Source organism: Vulpes vulpes, chromosome 2 (genome assembly GCF_048418805.1).
Source record: "Vulpes vulpes isolate BD-2025 chromosome 2, VulVul3, whole genome shotgun sequence".
Lineage (NCBI taxonomy): Eukaryota > Metazoa > Chordata > Mammalia > Carnivora > Canidae > Vulpes > Vulpes vulpes.
Genome location: NC_132781.1, coordinates 3400525 through 3417210, shown reverse-complemented (window position 1 = coordinate 3417210; position 16686 = coordinate 3400525). Strand labels below are relative to the sequence as shown.

At 57.6% G+C, this 16686-nt stretch overlaps 1 protein-coding gene across 1 annotated transcript in view; it reads right to left on the bottom strand.

Annotated features, from left to right (window-relative positions):
• The window catches only part of DNAH17 (dynein axonemal heavy chain 17), a 112008-nt gene that overhangs the window by 62664 nt on the left and 32658 nt on the right, over positions 1–16686 (bottom strand). The window contains exons 15-21 of the mRNA XM_072746504.1: positions 13357–13465; positions 12076–12179; positions 8794–8934; positions 6507–6650; positions 4015–4197; positions 1288–1542; positions 329–498 (exon numbers count right to left, since the gene is read on the bottom strand). Of these exons, the coding sequence (XP_072602605.1) occupies positions 329–498; positions 1288–1542; positions 4015–4197; positions 6507–6650; positions 8794–8934; positions 12076–12179; positions 13357–13465 (1106 nt within the window). The remainder of the gene's footprint in view (positions 1–328; positions 499–1287; positions 1543–4014; positions 4198–6506; positions 6651–8793; positions 8935–12075; positions 12180–13356; positions 13466–16686) is intronic.

The window sequence follows — 16686 nt, the reverse complement described above, 5'->3', positions numbered from 1 at the left end:
GCACTCCCCGGGGCCTGTGCCCCCACGGCCCCGACCGCGCGGTCACTGGTCCACGGGCGGCGTGTCGGGCTGCCTTGCCACCGCCGGGACCCCAGGCAAGGAGATGCTCGATGAGCAGGTGTCCCACTCACAGCCAGGTGACCCCTGGCCCCTGGGACCTACCTCCATGCGGGGCGGGGGGGCTGCTGGCCTCTACACCTGGCCTTCACCCCAGGCCCGCCCGGGAGGAGCGCCCCACCGACACCACGAAGGCCTGTTTCTCTGGCTCTCCTCGGCTGAGGTCAAGGTCAGGGCGGCAGCAAGAAGAGCCACGGGTCCCGGCACCCACCTGCTGATGACGTGGTTGCTCAGGTGTCGCTTGAACATGAAGCTCCAGCGCTTGATGGTGTTGAGGAGCACCTGCTTGAAGGGGCGGCAGTCGCACTGGAGCCAACCGTTGAACACCTTGGTGTTCTCACACCTGGACACTTCCTCGTACAGCTTCTCGTAGGAATCGATCTGGAAAACAGAGCTGCTGCTCACCATCAGGCGGTGGGGACCCCGGCGCCCCAGCAGCCCATCCCCAGCTCCGGCAATCTGAGGAATAGGCCGGAAGCTCGAGGTGACCGCGGTCAGGGCGACGCCAGGGCATCTCACGCTCTGCCAGCCGCCCCCCCCTCCAGGCGGCGTCTCCCTGCGGGTGGGTGGCTCCTGCTCACGGGCGCCTCTCCCCCCGTGCGTGGGGAGGGGGTTGTGCGTGCGAGGTACTTGTTTCCTTGTGTCCTATCTGTCCGACACTCGGGCGCCCGGGGCCTTGCTGCCCCTGGTGGGACGGCCTCTCCCAGGGCTGGGAGAGAGACCCCCCACCCCGGGGGTCTGCCTTTCATCCACAGACTAACCCGAGCCTGCTCCCCAACCACCCTGTCCTAATCCCCCAGGGCCCGGGACCAGGCAGCGAGGGGCCACCCCTACACCCAGGAGCCCACCGACAGGATTCCCACTAGCTGGTCCTTCCTTTCCCGTGGAAACCACAATGGGGGCTGTGGATCCCGCCTTCCTGCCCCTCAGTCCCTCTGTCCCTCTGCCCCAGGAATGACCCTGGGCCATCCCCCGTGGCCCCGTGGGGACGTGACATGCCCCCTCCTCCTGAACCCTGGGAGTCCCAAGCTCTCTCCCATGGCAGTCCCTTGCCCTGCTGGGAGGCGCCAGACCAGAATAATGATAAAACCCACATTTAAAAACCACGTCCCCAAGGTTTGAATCGAGCCCAGGGAGCCCCCCTGCCCCCCGGGAAGCCCGCACACGCACCTGCTGCTGGAACTGGGTCAGGTTGGGCGGCGTCTTGGGGACGGCCTCTTGGGCGCGGTGGTCCAAGTCCTCGGGGGCGACCGCGCGCCCGTAGACCAGGAAGTGCTTCATGAACTCCTGGGGGTCGTCGGTCCAGAGGTAGGAGTACCGCTCGAAGGAGTCCTGGTACTCCTCGGCCTCCTTCATGGCGCTGATGACCAGGTTGGACATCTCCTCCCGCATCTCTATGAGGTCCGTCATGTCCTCCAGGTCTGCCTGCGAGGGGGCAGGAGGGAGGCACGCAGGTGAGCCAGCGTCTTGCCTGGGGAACCGGCTTCGACCCGAGCTCTGCGCCCCGGAGGGCGGCCCTCTGCCCCGCGGAGGCGCTGCTAACCTCTCAAGGTGGAAAACCGAGCCATTTGCCGCTTTGCCGGGCTCTCCCGTGAGATTATCTGGGATGTGGCTTTGGCCCCGCCGACCCCGGGGTGGCTCACACACCACTTGCACACCGACTCGCTCGTGCGGGAGTAACTTAGCACCTGCTGTGTGCACGCAAAGGGGTGGGCACTGGCCACGTGGGGGGTGGCGGTCTAGGCATGGGGCCAGACGTTCCTCAAACAGTCACCGACGCCGAGCTTTGCTTTAACGTGTAGCTGGCGGGAGGTCGGGGAGTGTTCCCCGAGGAACCATTGTCCTGGGAACCCCTGGACGGGTGGGTGGGCAAAGAGCAAGAGAAGCAGCAAAGCACATGCAAAGGCCCTGCGCTGGGAGGGAGCAGGTGCTCGAGGACCTCAGGGAAGCTGCCGTGAGCGGCTAGAGCAGGGAACAGGGAAGGCCTGATCTGGACAGAATCTTGAATTTCGAGCCACAGAAAACCTGACCCAAGTTGGTTTATGCAACAAGGCAACTCAATGACTCATGAAACTGGAGAGTCTCGAGGTGTGGGGGCGTGTGTGTTAATTATGGCTTTTATTTTCTGTATCTTAAGCTGCCTTGATGTCTTAAAAGCTCGTGCTGGCTGGGGGGACCCTGCCTGTCTGGGGACTAGCCCGTCCTGAAGGAGAGAAGGGCCCCGAAGGGCGCATACCCTTCACCTGCACACCAGCCCGCCCTGGGTCTACACCCCCACCCCACCTCCTTTATCAGACACTCCCGGCAGGTGACCCCGGAGCCCAGAGTCGCCGACATTGATGCCAACTGGCTAGTCCTCAGCTGTTTCCCCTGCTGGCCCAGCCTTTCCTGTGGATGCCCCCCTGCCCCCACCTCCGTGAAAGGCTCTGGCCTGGGCTTTTCCTTCACCGCACCCCTGCACCTGCCGTGACCCCTGCAGCCCTGCCCTGCTTGCCAGGCCTCTTGATCCTATGGGAGCAGCAGTAACTTCTCTCCCGAAGGCACTGGCCTCTCCACACTGGCACCAGTCACCTCCGCAGATTAAGACCCCAAAGACACAAACGAGACCGGAGAAGGGGGCCGTGTGCGCAGGCTGGGGTACGGCCTGGTCAGCGGACCCTTCTCCTGCTTAGCTCTAACCTCCTCTATGTGTGTCTTCACCAGCAGGTGCATCCCCTTGGAGCCCGCAGCAGGTGCAAGAGCTCCGGACACCGGAGCACACCGGGGCCCACGTCCATCCCTGAGCTGATCTCCGGTGACAAGCTCTATTCTGGACCCTGAAACGCTTAGTCGAGGCACATCCCCTTTGTGTGGCCACGATGTCCTCAAGCCATTGCCTTTGCCTGACGCCGTCTGCCTGGAAATCCCTTCCCATCCAGTAAGACCCAAACTCAGCTCCTCTGGGAAGCGGTCCTTGACGCTGGGGCATATTTCCTCTGTGCACTCAGCTCATCACGTGCGTGCACAAACACACATGCACACACGTGTGCACATGTACATTCTTCCCTGAGAGCACAGAGCCTCCTGCTGTAAGTACTGACTGCAAATAATTCATGCCTGTTATCACAAACCTCAAGCAGCGCAGAAATGTTTGAAATAAAAACCCCTGGCACCCCCTTGTCCCTGCCGGCTCCCTCCTCACCCCCATCCTGTTGCCCGACGTGAGCGGTCCTCACGGTTAGGAGCGTATCCAGAGAAAGTCAGATTTCTGTTCGTTTCAATGAATGAAACCGTCTTCTAAACGTCGTTCTCCGACTTGATGGACACTCAATAACCTGCCGCCAGCCCTTCCCACCCCTGCCTCATCCAGATGCCCCCGGACGGATGGGCCAGAGGCTGCTGAACGCTCCCCTGCTGGACGGCACTTCGGTCCCTTCCAGTTTTTGTTTCACTCTTGCACAAACCATGCCCTGGCACACACGCCTCCTCAGGCCTCCCTTCAGGGGAGGCAGCCCTTCCTACGCCTTCCGCGTCCGAGGATCTGCTCTGTGTTTTGCTGAGGTTGTTTACTGCGTCCACGGTACCTGGACGCACAAGCCAACGAAGGCCCGTTTGCCAAAATGCCCGCGTGCCGAGGGGACCACAGCGGTGAACTTGCAGAAGCAAGTGCGATGCCAGGGACGGGGGGTAAGAGCTCACCCTCGCCATCCGGCTGGGGCGGGGGCACGTCCACGGGAAAGAAAACCATGCCGACCGGGGAGGAGCCCCTCTGGGGAGGGGAACACAGCCTGGGGACCTCGTCACACGTCACACGCTCGGAACCATCAGCACGTAAAATGTAAGTGACCGGGCGCCGCTGAGTTGGGAAGAAGCCGCAACAAGGGAGCCACCACCCGTGTCGCACGGGCCCCGACTCACCTTGTAGCTCACCCGGCCCTTGGCCAGCCGGGGGATGAGCTTGGCTGCATTGTAGATGTCGTTGATCAGGCCCTCGATCAGCCTCAGGAAGCCACGGTCCGCGCCCACCTCCAGGGACGGATGGAAGACCAGCCCTTCCTCGCCCAGCTCCATGCAGACCTCAAACAGCGGCGCGACACTCTCCTGAAACAGGCCGGCCCGGGGTCAACGCCCCGAGTTCGGTGGAAGCCCTCCCAGGGCCCTGATGTCGTCTCGGGGAACCCCAGGGCCGCCCCGCGCTGCCCCCGGGGGACCCCTGAGCAAGCTTCAAGGAACCGCGCTCGTGCCGCAGGGCCCAGAGCAGCCCGGCACTTGGCCCCCGGGTTCCCCGAGTACATGAAATGAGGATCATGGTTTTATAGAACAGAGCCCCGGGGCTGCTGTGAGGACTCAGCGCGTGGGAGGCGCGGGGGTGCCGGCCGGCTCACCCCCAGGCGTGGGCAGCCCCGCCGTGCGCCGTGGGGTCATGGCTGCTCCGGAGAGCACCACCCTCACGTCCACGGTGCTAGGCGGCTCCCCCACGAGCGTCTTGGCCCCGTGACTCATTGACAGGAAGACAATTTCGCCTTAAAAGATGAAATAACCAGTCGACAACCGGTCTGGTTCCGTGTCTCCACTGACGAAGTTCTCGGAGGTGCCGGCGATGAGGACCGGGTTATATCAATCCCAGCTCGCCCTCGTGGTGGACGATGGCGGGTCACGGCTAGGTGCATGGGCTCGACGGACAAGACCGGGTGCAGCCGGGTTGCACGCGAGACGATCCTGGGAGCTGAGAACGTGTCGGCCACCATGCAACAAGCCTCGGTGGCAGAAGCGTGACGGCGTCAGCCTTCTCTCGTTATTTCCCATAGAACGTTGGGTGTCGGTGGACGTACACATGACGACATGCCAGGGAGGAACGTGTGGACGCGGTCATGGCACAGTACCGGGCTCAGTTACCAATTTGCACTCTAGCATTTGGAAAATGGACACTTCTCTTCATGAAGGAAGAAATTGATATTAAATTTTTCATGTTTCGTCGTGATCTTTTTAATGTCTCTCTCTTATGTTTTATTTTTCATGGCAAAATTGCCTTGCAGGCCAATTAGTTGAGCCCCTAAAATGGCTGGAGCTGGACAGGAAGCAGCCTGGCTTTCGCTGTGCTCCGGAAAGGACACACGCTCACGTCCACGGGAGGATCCCGTTCGTAAAGCAGGTGCTCACTGTAACCCTGTCTGTCCCTGGAGCCCCCTCGCGAGGCTGCGGGGCTGAGGGTGCCCGCCTCATTTGTCAGGTGACCTGGAGGAGGTTATCCCAACACACCGGTGATCCTCAAAGTATGGGCCGAGGCCCACAAGTGGCCATGAGATCCACTCCACAGCTGCTCATCTTCCAAACATAGTCCCATGACAGCCCTGTGGGTAGTTGACTCAAGAACCCACTGGTTTTCTCTGTGACCAAGGGATGGTGTTTCCTAGTGGCCAAGTGAACTGCTAACTGGTACAGAAGGTCAATGGTCAAAAAAAAAAAAAAAGGAAGGTCAATGGTCACAAACTCAGATGACCAGCCTTTTCTAAAGCCTCTCGCTCAGGGGTCTGCTCCTGCTGCTGGGCCACTTGCAGATATAGGGACTCTCCGGGATTTTTGGGAGAACGACATTTTGTCATCAGGACATCCGTCATGTTTTGGTTGCGACCGATTAACTATTAATGACTTAACTTGCTGACACTTCGCATCATTGTGGGCTGCTTGGTGAACCTTATAGTCGGTAGTAATGATGACTTTCATCCGTAGAATTTCGGGTCTGTGCTCATCTGGTGTCACGTGAGCTGGGCTCAGACATGAATCATCCGTCCTCTGCAGCTTGTACAAGGGCATCCTGCTGCCCTCCCCACCATCGTTCCTGCGGGTGCGCTAGGTGGGATGGGGGACCTTTGATCTTCTCCTACTGGCAGTATTCAAAATCATTTGGGAATTATCGTAATGGGAAAGACACGCCGGGGGTGGGGGGGGTTGGATGAGGCCCCACCCCCATGGAAAATGCTGGAGAATGCCAGCACAGCCTCTTTGCTGACCACGCTGAACACTTCCACGGACCCCTCGGAGGGCCGAGTAGGTTAGTAGCTGATGCTGCTGACGGGAGGGTACCCCTGCCCCATCTACTTGGGTAGCGAACACTGCCCAGGGGCAACAAGGTAGGACCGTTAGGTATCCTATAGCCTATTTATGGTACGGCAGATTTAAGGTGACCTGATGTCCTGAGTGCTGGGACCTAAAGAGGGTCCTGGGATACAGGACTTTCAGTTTTAAAACCAAGGCAGGTAGTTCACCTTCTGCAGGGTCTAACGGCTGTTTATTTGCAACAGGATAGCCTGGTCTTTCATCAGGAAACTGTAAACTATAGATTCCAAGGGAGACCTTATAACACCGTTTTTATAGCACAAATCTATGAGCATCTTATACTTATAACTCACATCCAGGACCATGTTGTCTATGAAGTAATTCAGAGATTTGTGGATGAAATGGTCATACTCGTCCAGGACCATGTTGTCGACATAGTTGACATAGTCTTTCCAGGACTGGCTGGTCGTGTCTGCTCTGAAGAGTTCAGCATTTTCCTGCAAACAGGACCACACGGCTGGCTGCCATTTCACGGGCTCACCCGTTCACTCTTTAACCAGCTCACTTGGCGACTCTGGGACGCTCTTGTCCCTGTTCACCTACTCCAGACACACACAACTGCTTTTTTGCGTCTCGAATATGCCAGATGCTTTCCTGCATTAGGCTCTTTGCATAGGCTTCTCCCTCCCATTCTGGCCACATCTAGCTTCTTCTAGGTTTCAGCCCAGATGTCACCTCCCCACCAAGGAAAGCCCTCCTTCACTACCTCCCGTTCATCTCAGATTTGACTTCTGTCCCTGCTTCTCACCTGTATTCCCTCTAGCAATCCATTATTTGTGTCTACCATGGCATGGATGGCAACCATGTGTGTCTAGTCTGTATCTCCTCTTGATGCCAAACCATATGAGGATAGGGCTTGATTGTCCTTTCCACTATTGTGCCTTACGCATACAGCAGGATGCCTGGGACAAAGCAGGAGCGAGGGAATGGATGGATAGGTGGTTGGCATGATGAGTGGATGGATGGTTGGATGGATGGGTGGATGGATGGGGGTGGATAGGTAGATGAATGGATAGATGTGTGGATGAAAGAATAGATGGAGGAATGGATAGATGGATGGATGGGTGAATGGATTTATGGATAGGAGGATAGATGGATGGATGAGTGGATAGATGTGTGGATGGATGGATGGATGGATGGATGGATGGACGTATGGATGGATGGATGGATATGTGGATGGGAGGATAGATAAATCTTTAAGACACTGAGTGCCATAGGGAACAAAACGATGAATATGACCCAGTTCACACCCTCAAGCAATTATGTTCTAAGAGGGGAAAGAAGACACAGACCTAAATAACTTCAGCGTAAGGTAGAAAGAAATGGTTCAGATGACTATCGTATGCATAGAAGACTCTGGCAACTATGACAACAAAGCCTTGTCTTGTCGGCTTGCTGGCCTCCACTTCTCCTAGGATCCTGCCCGCTGCTGCCCTGGCTCTCCGCCTGTCTTGTTGCTGCGCTGTGAACCCTTCCCCTACCCTGGCCAACACCCATTTCCAACACATCTGAGAGTGTTGCAGATTAATTGGTTCATTCTTCCAAGTCATGTTTGCAGTTTAACATCTTAATTTAGTGAGACCTTCTGGCACCACAGCAGAGGGGAAAGGAAGAGGATCTGAGAACGAGACAAAATATTTTGGTCCAGTCAAGTCACTCCATTAGGGGAATGACCTTCCAAGCAATGGCTTGACCATGAGAACAGCCAACCATAGACCCTCCACCCAGTGGGGCCCACAGGCTGTCAGGGGTGACGATCCATCATTTAAGTCCATATCCATGATTTTGTACCAAGCACTGGGAAACCCCCAGAAAACTGAAAATATCTTGAGCTCAAGGGAGAATTTTCTCTTTTTCAGGCCAATGCAGAGCTCCACCTTTTACATTTGCCTCAGAAATAAGCTAACATGCGAGCTAGAAAGAAACGGCTGCCAAGTGAGGAAGGCATGAGAACCCCCACGCTGGCAGGAACCCAGGCAGTGCTTCCAGGGGCGCCCGGTGACCATCCTGCCTCCTCCCTCAGAACGAGGCAGCACGTCCCTCAGAGTGAGGCCCACGGCTGTTGAGGCTGTTGGCAGAAAGGGACAACCTATGCTCTCGGGAGTGCAACGTGTGTGCCCGCACAGCACCCTGATTTAAACGTGTTGGCACCCATGCACCCTGTACACACGTTCGTTCCACATTCCTCCTACGCTCATGATGGGAGACCCTGAAGGACTCCGGGTACACACTCAGTGCCCGCCTCACACAGTGCTTCTCAGGGAAACAAGACGTGTTGACCTCGTACAAAGATGTCACTTGTCCGTACTGCTCTGTGCAGGGTAGGGGGTGCCGACCCCTTAGCACAGAGGAGGGCGGGACTCATTGCAAGAGGAATCTGGCTAACGAGCGTACGTTTAGGATAGTTTGCTTCTTGAAAATAAGACTCCCAAAAAAAAAAAAAAAAAAAAGAAAATAAGACTCCCAGACTAGAGATCGTAGCCTTCTATGACCCTAACGTCATTCTTATGGCATCTCTGGCTCTCCCTCTTCTACCAAGAGTGAGTGGCCTGTCGGAGGCCCCTCCGGCTGAGTCCTCACCGCGACCATGGCTTGGATCTTCAGGCCAGCGTCCTTGACCGCAGTGTAGCGCTTGTTAGAATTGACCACCCTCCCCTCCAAGTCCAGCAGGGCTTCCTTCTTATTGTCCTTCCTCTCAAACATCGGGTTGGCCGACCAGTCCTGTCAGGAAAAGGGGGGAGTGAGGAAAACAGTGGGGGGGGGGGGGAATGCCTGTGGTCTCCTGGCTTCGCCCCATGCTCATCAGTATGAATGTCCTTGTCCCTCGGAGAGGCCTGGGAGCCCCTGAGGGATTGCCGGGCACCTCCAAACCAGTCAGGGGCTCGGGGCAGCGAGGAGACCATTGGGAAGCTTTACCCACCTAGCCCAGAGGAGTCACCCTGGGGTCAGGGCTGTATGGGCAGAGCTGGGCCGAGCGTCCATAGCTCCAAATAGCAGGTCTAGTGGGGATGAGTCCCTTTTGTGGGGGCAACTGACTTGTTGTTGGGGCAGGGAGGTGCGGGGAATGGGGGGCTCTGGCCCTCCTGCAACTGGGAGTCCTGCTGCAAGGATGCTAGTCATCTATAATTATGATTTTGCTTTTACTCAATTATCCAATAATTAGATTTTTTTTTTTTTAGTCTTAAATTTTCATCAGAGTGATACACATATGGCAATGAAACCCATAGCAGGTTCTGGACAAAACACGTGGCCCCTTGGCCCCATCCCTCCCCTCCCCATCCCCCCACCGTGTTCCCCAGTGGGAACTTCAGTTCTACCCCCGATAGCTGTCTGCAGTGCCCTAGAAGGTTTGTGGGACTCTATGTTGGATTTAGCCACGTCCAGACCATCTTGAGCCTCTGGTGTGAACGACAGGGCTTAGCTCACCTGCCTCCCTCCTCTGCCCTCTATATAATCTGATAATTATATATACCTTTAAAAAAAATTACTTACTTCAGGTCTAAAGGACTGATTTGAACTGTCTTCTTTACAAATTACTTGATTTTCTCACTCAGCTAAGGAGTCAGATGCTACCTACAGTCTTGTTTCGCTGTTGACTTTTGGATGGAGTAACCCACGGGAGGGCCTGTGCCTGGGAGGGCCAGGGTTCCTCCAGACTTCACCCCTGCAGCCGAAGCCTGAGTGAGCTGGCCCGCCATCCACCCCTCGCCTTTCGGCCCTGCGGCAGCTTCTGAAAGGAGGTACGGAGGAGACGGCGAGGGGCCAGGGCCGAGAGGCCGGCGTGGTTACTCTCCCCGTACCTGGGGTTGATGTGGGAGGTGGTCAGGGCCAGCCAGACAAGGGCACGAGGGTGAGGCCCCCACGATGGGATTAGTGTCCTTACAGGAAAAGGCAGAGACTAAACTCTGTCTCCACCACATGAGGACCCAGTGAGAAGGTGAGCATCCGCGAGCCAGGAAGCGGCCCTCGCCATGAGCCCGCCTCTGGAGCTGGGAGCCGTCTAAGCCTGCGGCGGCGGGTGGCAGCAGCCCGGCACACCAGGACAGCGAGCCCGGGCCCTGGCCTCCCCTCCTTCAGGGTGTCTCTGCTGCTCTGGCGCAGAGGGCGAGCCACGTCAGCACGCACGGCTAGCCCCAGCGGCCTGAGCCGGTGGCAGCGTCACTCCTCCCGTCCTCGTGGGCCCCGTGGCGAACGTGGAGACCGTGAGTTCCCGACGGGGATACTCGCGAGGGAGTGAACAGAGTGCGGAGGGTGCCCACTCACGAACTGGGCAAATACGGCCCATTTCACACCTAACCAGGTCCAGGGGACAGTGACAGGAGGGGGCTCACATCTGGACACAGCGCGGTGGCGTTTCTCAGCCCTGAGGGCAACGAGGAACTTGACGCCGTGTCTCCAGAGAGAGCAGGGGCGCCCACGGGACTGCCACTCCGCCCCTTGCCTTGTCAACGTGAGGCTATGAGACGGGGACCGTGATGGCTGATTGTGTCCCCCAGATTCCCAGGGAGAGGCCCTGACCCCCAGCACCAAGGCCTGTATTTGGAGATGGGTTTTTAAAGAGGTGATTGAATTAAAATGGGGTCACTAGGGCGGGCCCAAAGCCAATCTCGTGGGTGTCCTTATAAGGAGAGGAGCTCAGGACACAGACGCGTACAGAGGATGTACGTCTGTCCACATGAGGACACGGGGAGGAGACGGCCGTCTGCGAGCCCCGGAGAGAGGCGTCCGGAGAACCAGCCCGGAAGGCTCCCCCTGTCTCGGAGGTCCAGCCTCCAGGACTGTGAGCAGATACACCTCCGTTGTTTTAGCGGCCGGGTTGGTGGGCTTCATCGGGGCAGCCCGAGCTCACTAGAGATGTTTCTAGACCATCGAAAGGAAAGGACCATATCCAGACACCCTTCGTCTGGGCGGGATGGCTGTCAGCGAGGTGAAGTCAAGAGACACGAGCAAGGACCCAGACAGTGTGTCATCAATGCACACTTCGTGCCTGCAGACACATCCTGGGGAGATGTTCTACTCAAATGACAACCGAATCAGGAAAAATAAACAGTGAGGGGCAATGATCCTTGCCTACGGCTTACGGAATACACCTGAGTGGACGGCGGTGAGGTGAGCGTGAGCCACAATGCAGAAAAGGGGGCTCACACTGTGACAAGGCAGAGGAGGTTCGAACCCAATGACGGCCTGAGTCGGAAACGTGAGAATCTCCCGGCTCAGAGGTTGGCGGGGCGGAAAGGGGGTGGGGTGCAAGGCCGCGTGACCTGAGGTCCCACGGGGGTGCCGCGGTGGGCGTTGTCATTATTTCACCTCGATACCGTGATATCGTGATGGAGAAACACAGATTACACGTGGCTGTTTCGAACACAAAGTGGAGCCACATAGTAGACCTTGAAAACTAACGACGCGGGGAGAGTTAAAACTCGCCCTGGGACGTGTTCTGTGGACGCCTCTGCGCATCAGGGCCTTGATGACAGACCGTGGGGAGGCTAGTGTAGGGTATCCCCCCGCTAACACCCCGTTTTCTGGATTGGACTTGAGTGGAAGTCGCCTCGGTGCTTCACAGAGCGGGGCTGAGCCTCCGTACACCCGCCTGCCCCTTGCTCCCGGTGCCCGCCTGGCACAGAGGGGACCCCGCAAGCGCTCTTGCTGAGCTCAACAGAATGGAACAGAACTGACCTCTGCGGGCCGGCCCGGGACTTCCCTGCCCCCCACCTCTACATGGCCGTGTGGTCCAGAGCCTCAGACGGCAAGTTCCCGCTGCCTTTGGCCCTTCCTATGAGCTTCTCCGCGTGGTCCCTTTACCCAGGGACCCTCTCCTGGGCCTCGGATTAAGCCCCGCTCGGTGACTTGCCGCTTCCTCACCTTCATGGCCTGAGCAATCCCATCTATATTTTGCTTTGCTTTTTGTATCCTGTTCTGCAAGTTGTGGAGGATTTCTCGCATCTCTTGGATATATTCTAACACACCTAAAATGTAAACATAAAGGTGGTGGCGAGGTGAGCGTGAGCCACAATGCAGAAAAGGGAGGTTCACACTGTGACAAACCAGAGGAGATCTGAACCCAATGACGGCCTGAGTCAGAAACGGTAAGAATCTCCCGGCTCAGAGGTTGGCGGGGCGGAGAGGGGGGTGGTGCAAGGCGGCGTGACGTGAGGTCCCGGGGGGTGCCGCGGTGGGCAGTAACTGCTGGGCGTTGTCGTTACTTAAACCTTGGTATATGGGTGGAGGAACGCAGCTTACAAAGATCTTGCAGAAGGAACCATTCAGTCAGAGGAACACTTCTGCGCTGGCTGAGTGCTCATCCTTACACGAGGGCTCTGGGAAAACACGTCTCCCGCGCATCGAGAGCTCCCTGGACGCCACGTTGAGGAGCATCGCCCATGGTGTGTCTTTGGAAGCAGGACTGGCCTCTCCTCAAACAGGTGGGTCGTTCGTTCCACCCGGGGACCCCGCACCCCATGAGCCCCTGCCCCTCCAACTGCCAGCAGAGGCCCTGGTGGCACTTGAGCATAGTGACTAGTCTGGGCCGAAGCGGCTGGAAAGAGGGGTGTCCTTGGGCAGCGGCGAGAAGAAGCACGGGCTTCTCTGCGCACCAAGTCCAGGCCGACCCTGGCTTCAGGGAGCTGGACAGTCCACGTTCTCATGGAGACAGTAGAGGAAGGACATGGCTGCAGAGGGCCAAAAGGATGGCACAAGGCAGGTCGCGGGGGACAGCCCTGGCGGTGGTGCCCACTGAGGTGGGTCCAGGGGTGAAGGAGGTCGGGGAGGGGGGTCTGCTGCCTCACGGGCACACGTCTTTCTGCTTCTCTGACGCCTACCCTGGGACCACCCACCGTACCTGCGTGGGGAACCACCGTGAAGCCCCAGGTCCCACAAGCTCCCCGTGGAGCCTTTGGGACCCTGAGAGATCCCCAAGGGGTCTTTGCCGGGTTCCTTTCCTAAGTGACACAGATGGTCTCCTTGGGACAAGGGCAAGCAGGTGGAACTATCCTTTGGCCTTAAACATAACCCCGTTGCAGTCAAAGCGGCAGAAGCAGCCACTCGCGAGGGTCAGAGGACAGACGCTGGACGGATTGGACCCCCACCCGCCCTCCCCACCCTCCCAAGTGGAGCCCACAGGTGAGACGAATGTGGCTTTGGTACCTTCGCTGTTCCAGAAGAGCGTGGTTTCAGCACGCGATAATTTGACATCGGTTGCTTCCAGTTCTGACTTTATTAGTGGAAGCTCTACATCCGTCAGCGTGGTCTTTATCTGAAACACAAAGGCCGGGTTTCAAGGCCTCTGTTCCAAATCCCACCAGATTTAAAACGGTCTCACGGTAAGGGTCTTATCACTCGGTGCCAACCAAACCAATTACAATTAGTGTCATTTAATGGGGAATTACGTAGAAATCAAATTCCAGGAGATCTCAACTTGTTTTTTTTTTTGTTTTTTTTTTTTTTTGAGATTTCAACTTGTAAGACTATTTTTGTCACCAAGGATTTACGCATGCACGTAACTCTTTGTTGCCCACGGTACGGGGCAGAGACGGAAGGAAAGGTGATAACGGGACGACCAGGGAGTGCACGATCCCAAACTGTTTTTATTTGGCTTAGAATCCTATAAAGAAACAGACGCAGGTAAACTGGAGCACGCCTGGGCTCAGAATCTCTCCTTGGTCGCGAATCCAAAATGTGCATTTTGGCTACCTACAGGAGATCCGGGATCTGCAGGGAAGCCGTTCGAGTCGTGAGCAGATCGGAGCGACGGGACAGGCTCTACAGTCTTGGTACGGTCCTACCCGGCTCTAAGAAATTAGTTTAATTGCCTGAAGAAATGTCAGTTCACAAACCAGAGGGAGGGAGGAAAAGGAGAAAGAGGGTGTATCCGGGTTTTAGAAATCATTCCTTTAAATCACAAGCACCATTTAAGTTCTGGAATCTCCATCTGGAAAATTTTTAAAATTTTATTTATTTCTTCACGAGAAGCAGAGAGTGAGGCAGAGACACGGGCAGAGGGAGAAGCAGGCTCCACGCAGGGAGCCTGATGCGGGACTCGATCCCGGGACCCCAGGATCACGCCCTGGGCTGAAGGTAGATGCTCAGCCCGCTGAGCCACCCGGGAGCCCCTCTATTTAGCAACATTTTAGTTTTGCATAACTTTTTGAGGACACTCCTACTCTCGAAAGTGAGGGATACATGTGGAACTAGAGCTGTACACTAGATGCCCGCCACCTGGCATACCTTCCACACGCCTGGTGCTTCCACGGGGAGCCCTGCGGACCTCTGCCCTCAAGTGTTTCCGGTGGTTTGCCCTCCAAGTGGGTGGTCGAGGGCAGAGAAATAAAGCTTAAGAGCTTGTCGCCAGGAGCAACTGGACAGAAATAAGAGAAGGCATCCGCGGGGATCACGGAGCGAGTGAACGTGGACTGTTGGCTCTTCTCATCGGAGCTTAGATACTAAACCGCGGTCTCCCCGTCCTTGGTACCCTTGCCGGAGACGGTGTGTCAAGCGAGACCGTTTCATGACGCGCCTCTTTGGTACGTTTAGGAACTAACTCCTGGGAATGGAGTCGCGGGGGGAGCCCTTTCGACAGAACCTAGGGAGCTGGGCCAGGGGGCTGAGCCCCTGGTGGCGAGCAGAGACGGCAGGTGCGTCCGGGGCCAGCCCGGCCGGGAGCGCTCGCCCACGAACGACGCGGACGCTCGGGGACTCGGGGAGCCCACTCATTCATTGCCTATTTCCCCCCGTGATGGCCCGGATGAGTAGCTGAATGTCACTGTCATGGTGTAATGGCCCGAGTAACCGAAGCTCGCGGTGAGGAGATTCACGCCGTCACCTGTGCGTCCTGTGTGCCTTGTACCGGCCGAGGTTGTGAACTCACATCTTCAGGGCACTGTCCCCGTGTGCTCCCGCAGACCCCGCAGCGGATTCCTCGAGGCACCACGGCTCCCCCCTGCTCCGACGCCGTGGGACGTGAGCGAGCCCCGTTGCACTACTTTCCCCTGGATCGCCGCCGCCGGGAGCCTTCTGCTCTGGGAGGAGCCCCTGGACACTTGTCGCAGCGCCACGGCTGGGAGGTGCTCTGGGGCGGGCCGACGCCAAACCCCCGGAGTCTGAAGACAGTTGCTCCCAGAGAAGCCAAGTCGAGGAAATGCGCTTTCGGCAGACACCGGTGTTTTGTAGTTGGCCACGCAGACGACAGAGATTAAAATTTTATCTTGAAAAAATGAAATTAGGGATCCCTGGGTGGCACAGCGGTTTGGCGCCTGCCTTTGGCCCGGGGCGCGATCCCGGGGATCCAGGATCGAGTCCCACGTCGGGCTTCCGGTGCATGGAGCCTGCTTCTCCCTCTGCCTGTGTCTCTGCCTCTCTCTCTCTCTCTCTGTGTGACTATCATAAATAAATAAAAATTAAAAAAAAAAGAAAAATGAAATTAATGAAAACGAGGTGACCGTAGTTTCTACTGAACACATTTTGGGGGCGTTACGACCATACCCTAATTGGTGGCACGGGGTAAGGAACAGATCCCGGCTCGATTCTTTGCCGGGTGTGGCGGTGGCCGGAGCAGGGTGGCCGCGATGATCTCTGACAAACCCACGTGATGGCGCCTCGCCTTCGGCTTTTCCAGCATGTTCTTGAAGGAGGTCCCTTCTGCCAAGGGCAGGGACTTGCTCGGGCTCCCCAGGGCCTCGCTCGCAATCCTTTGGTGATGTTCCCACTCTTCTGTTGGCGGCACCAGATTCCTGGGCCCCGTCAGACACACGGCGTTACTGGCCGCCATCCCGTCTACGACGTGTTGGGTGAGCAAGGCCTGGGTCCCAGAAGCACCTTTGGATTCACACCTTCCTGCTGTTTCCTGCTGTCACAGGAGGAAGGTGCGCGGCCTGCTGTGCTCCAGTGACCGCCAGCTCAGAGGGCACCGAGCGGGGGCGGGGGCAGGGCGGCGGGTGGAGGAGCTCCCCTCCCAGGCCCCTCCTGCTGGGGCCCCTAGGAGACAGGCCAGGGGAGGCCACAGAGGCCCGGCCCTGTGGCTCAAGGGAAGAGGCCCCCAGGTCAGGAACCCGGGAGCAGAAGCATCTCTGGGACAGATCTGAGACGCGGAGCAGAAAAACGAAACATTCCTGGTCCCGGACAGTTGTTTTGGGGGATCTGGGGAGCACCAGGCTGGGTGCAAGAACCATCGGCCTGCTGGAGCTGGCGCAGGTCTCCTGAGGGGGTGCAGAACCTCCACAAACAGAAAAGCCTGGGACATGCGTGTGTCCGGAGGACCCACGGGGACAAGACCAGCCACGTCCACGCCCAGGCTCCTCCTCTGTGGGGGGGCCTCTCTGGCCGCCGGCTGCGCTCCCCGCTCCCTTCCTGCTGCAGCCTGTGCCTCTGTCCTTCCCTGTTCCTCCGCCTCCCGTGGCTGGCACCCAACTCCAATTCCCAAGGAGAGGGACTCTTGCTGGCCCTTTCCCGGATGAGGTGGGCATGGTGGGCCCAGGGGCT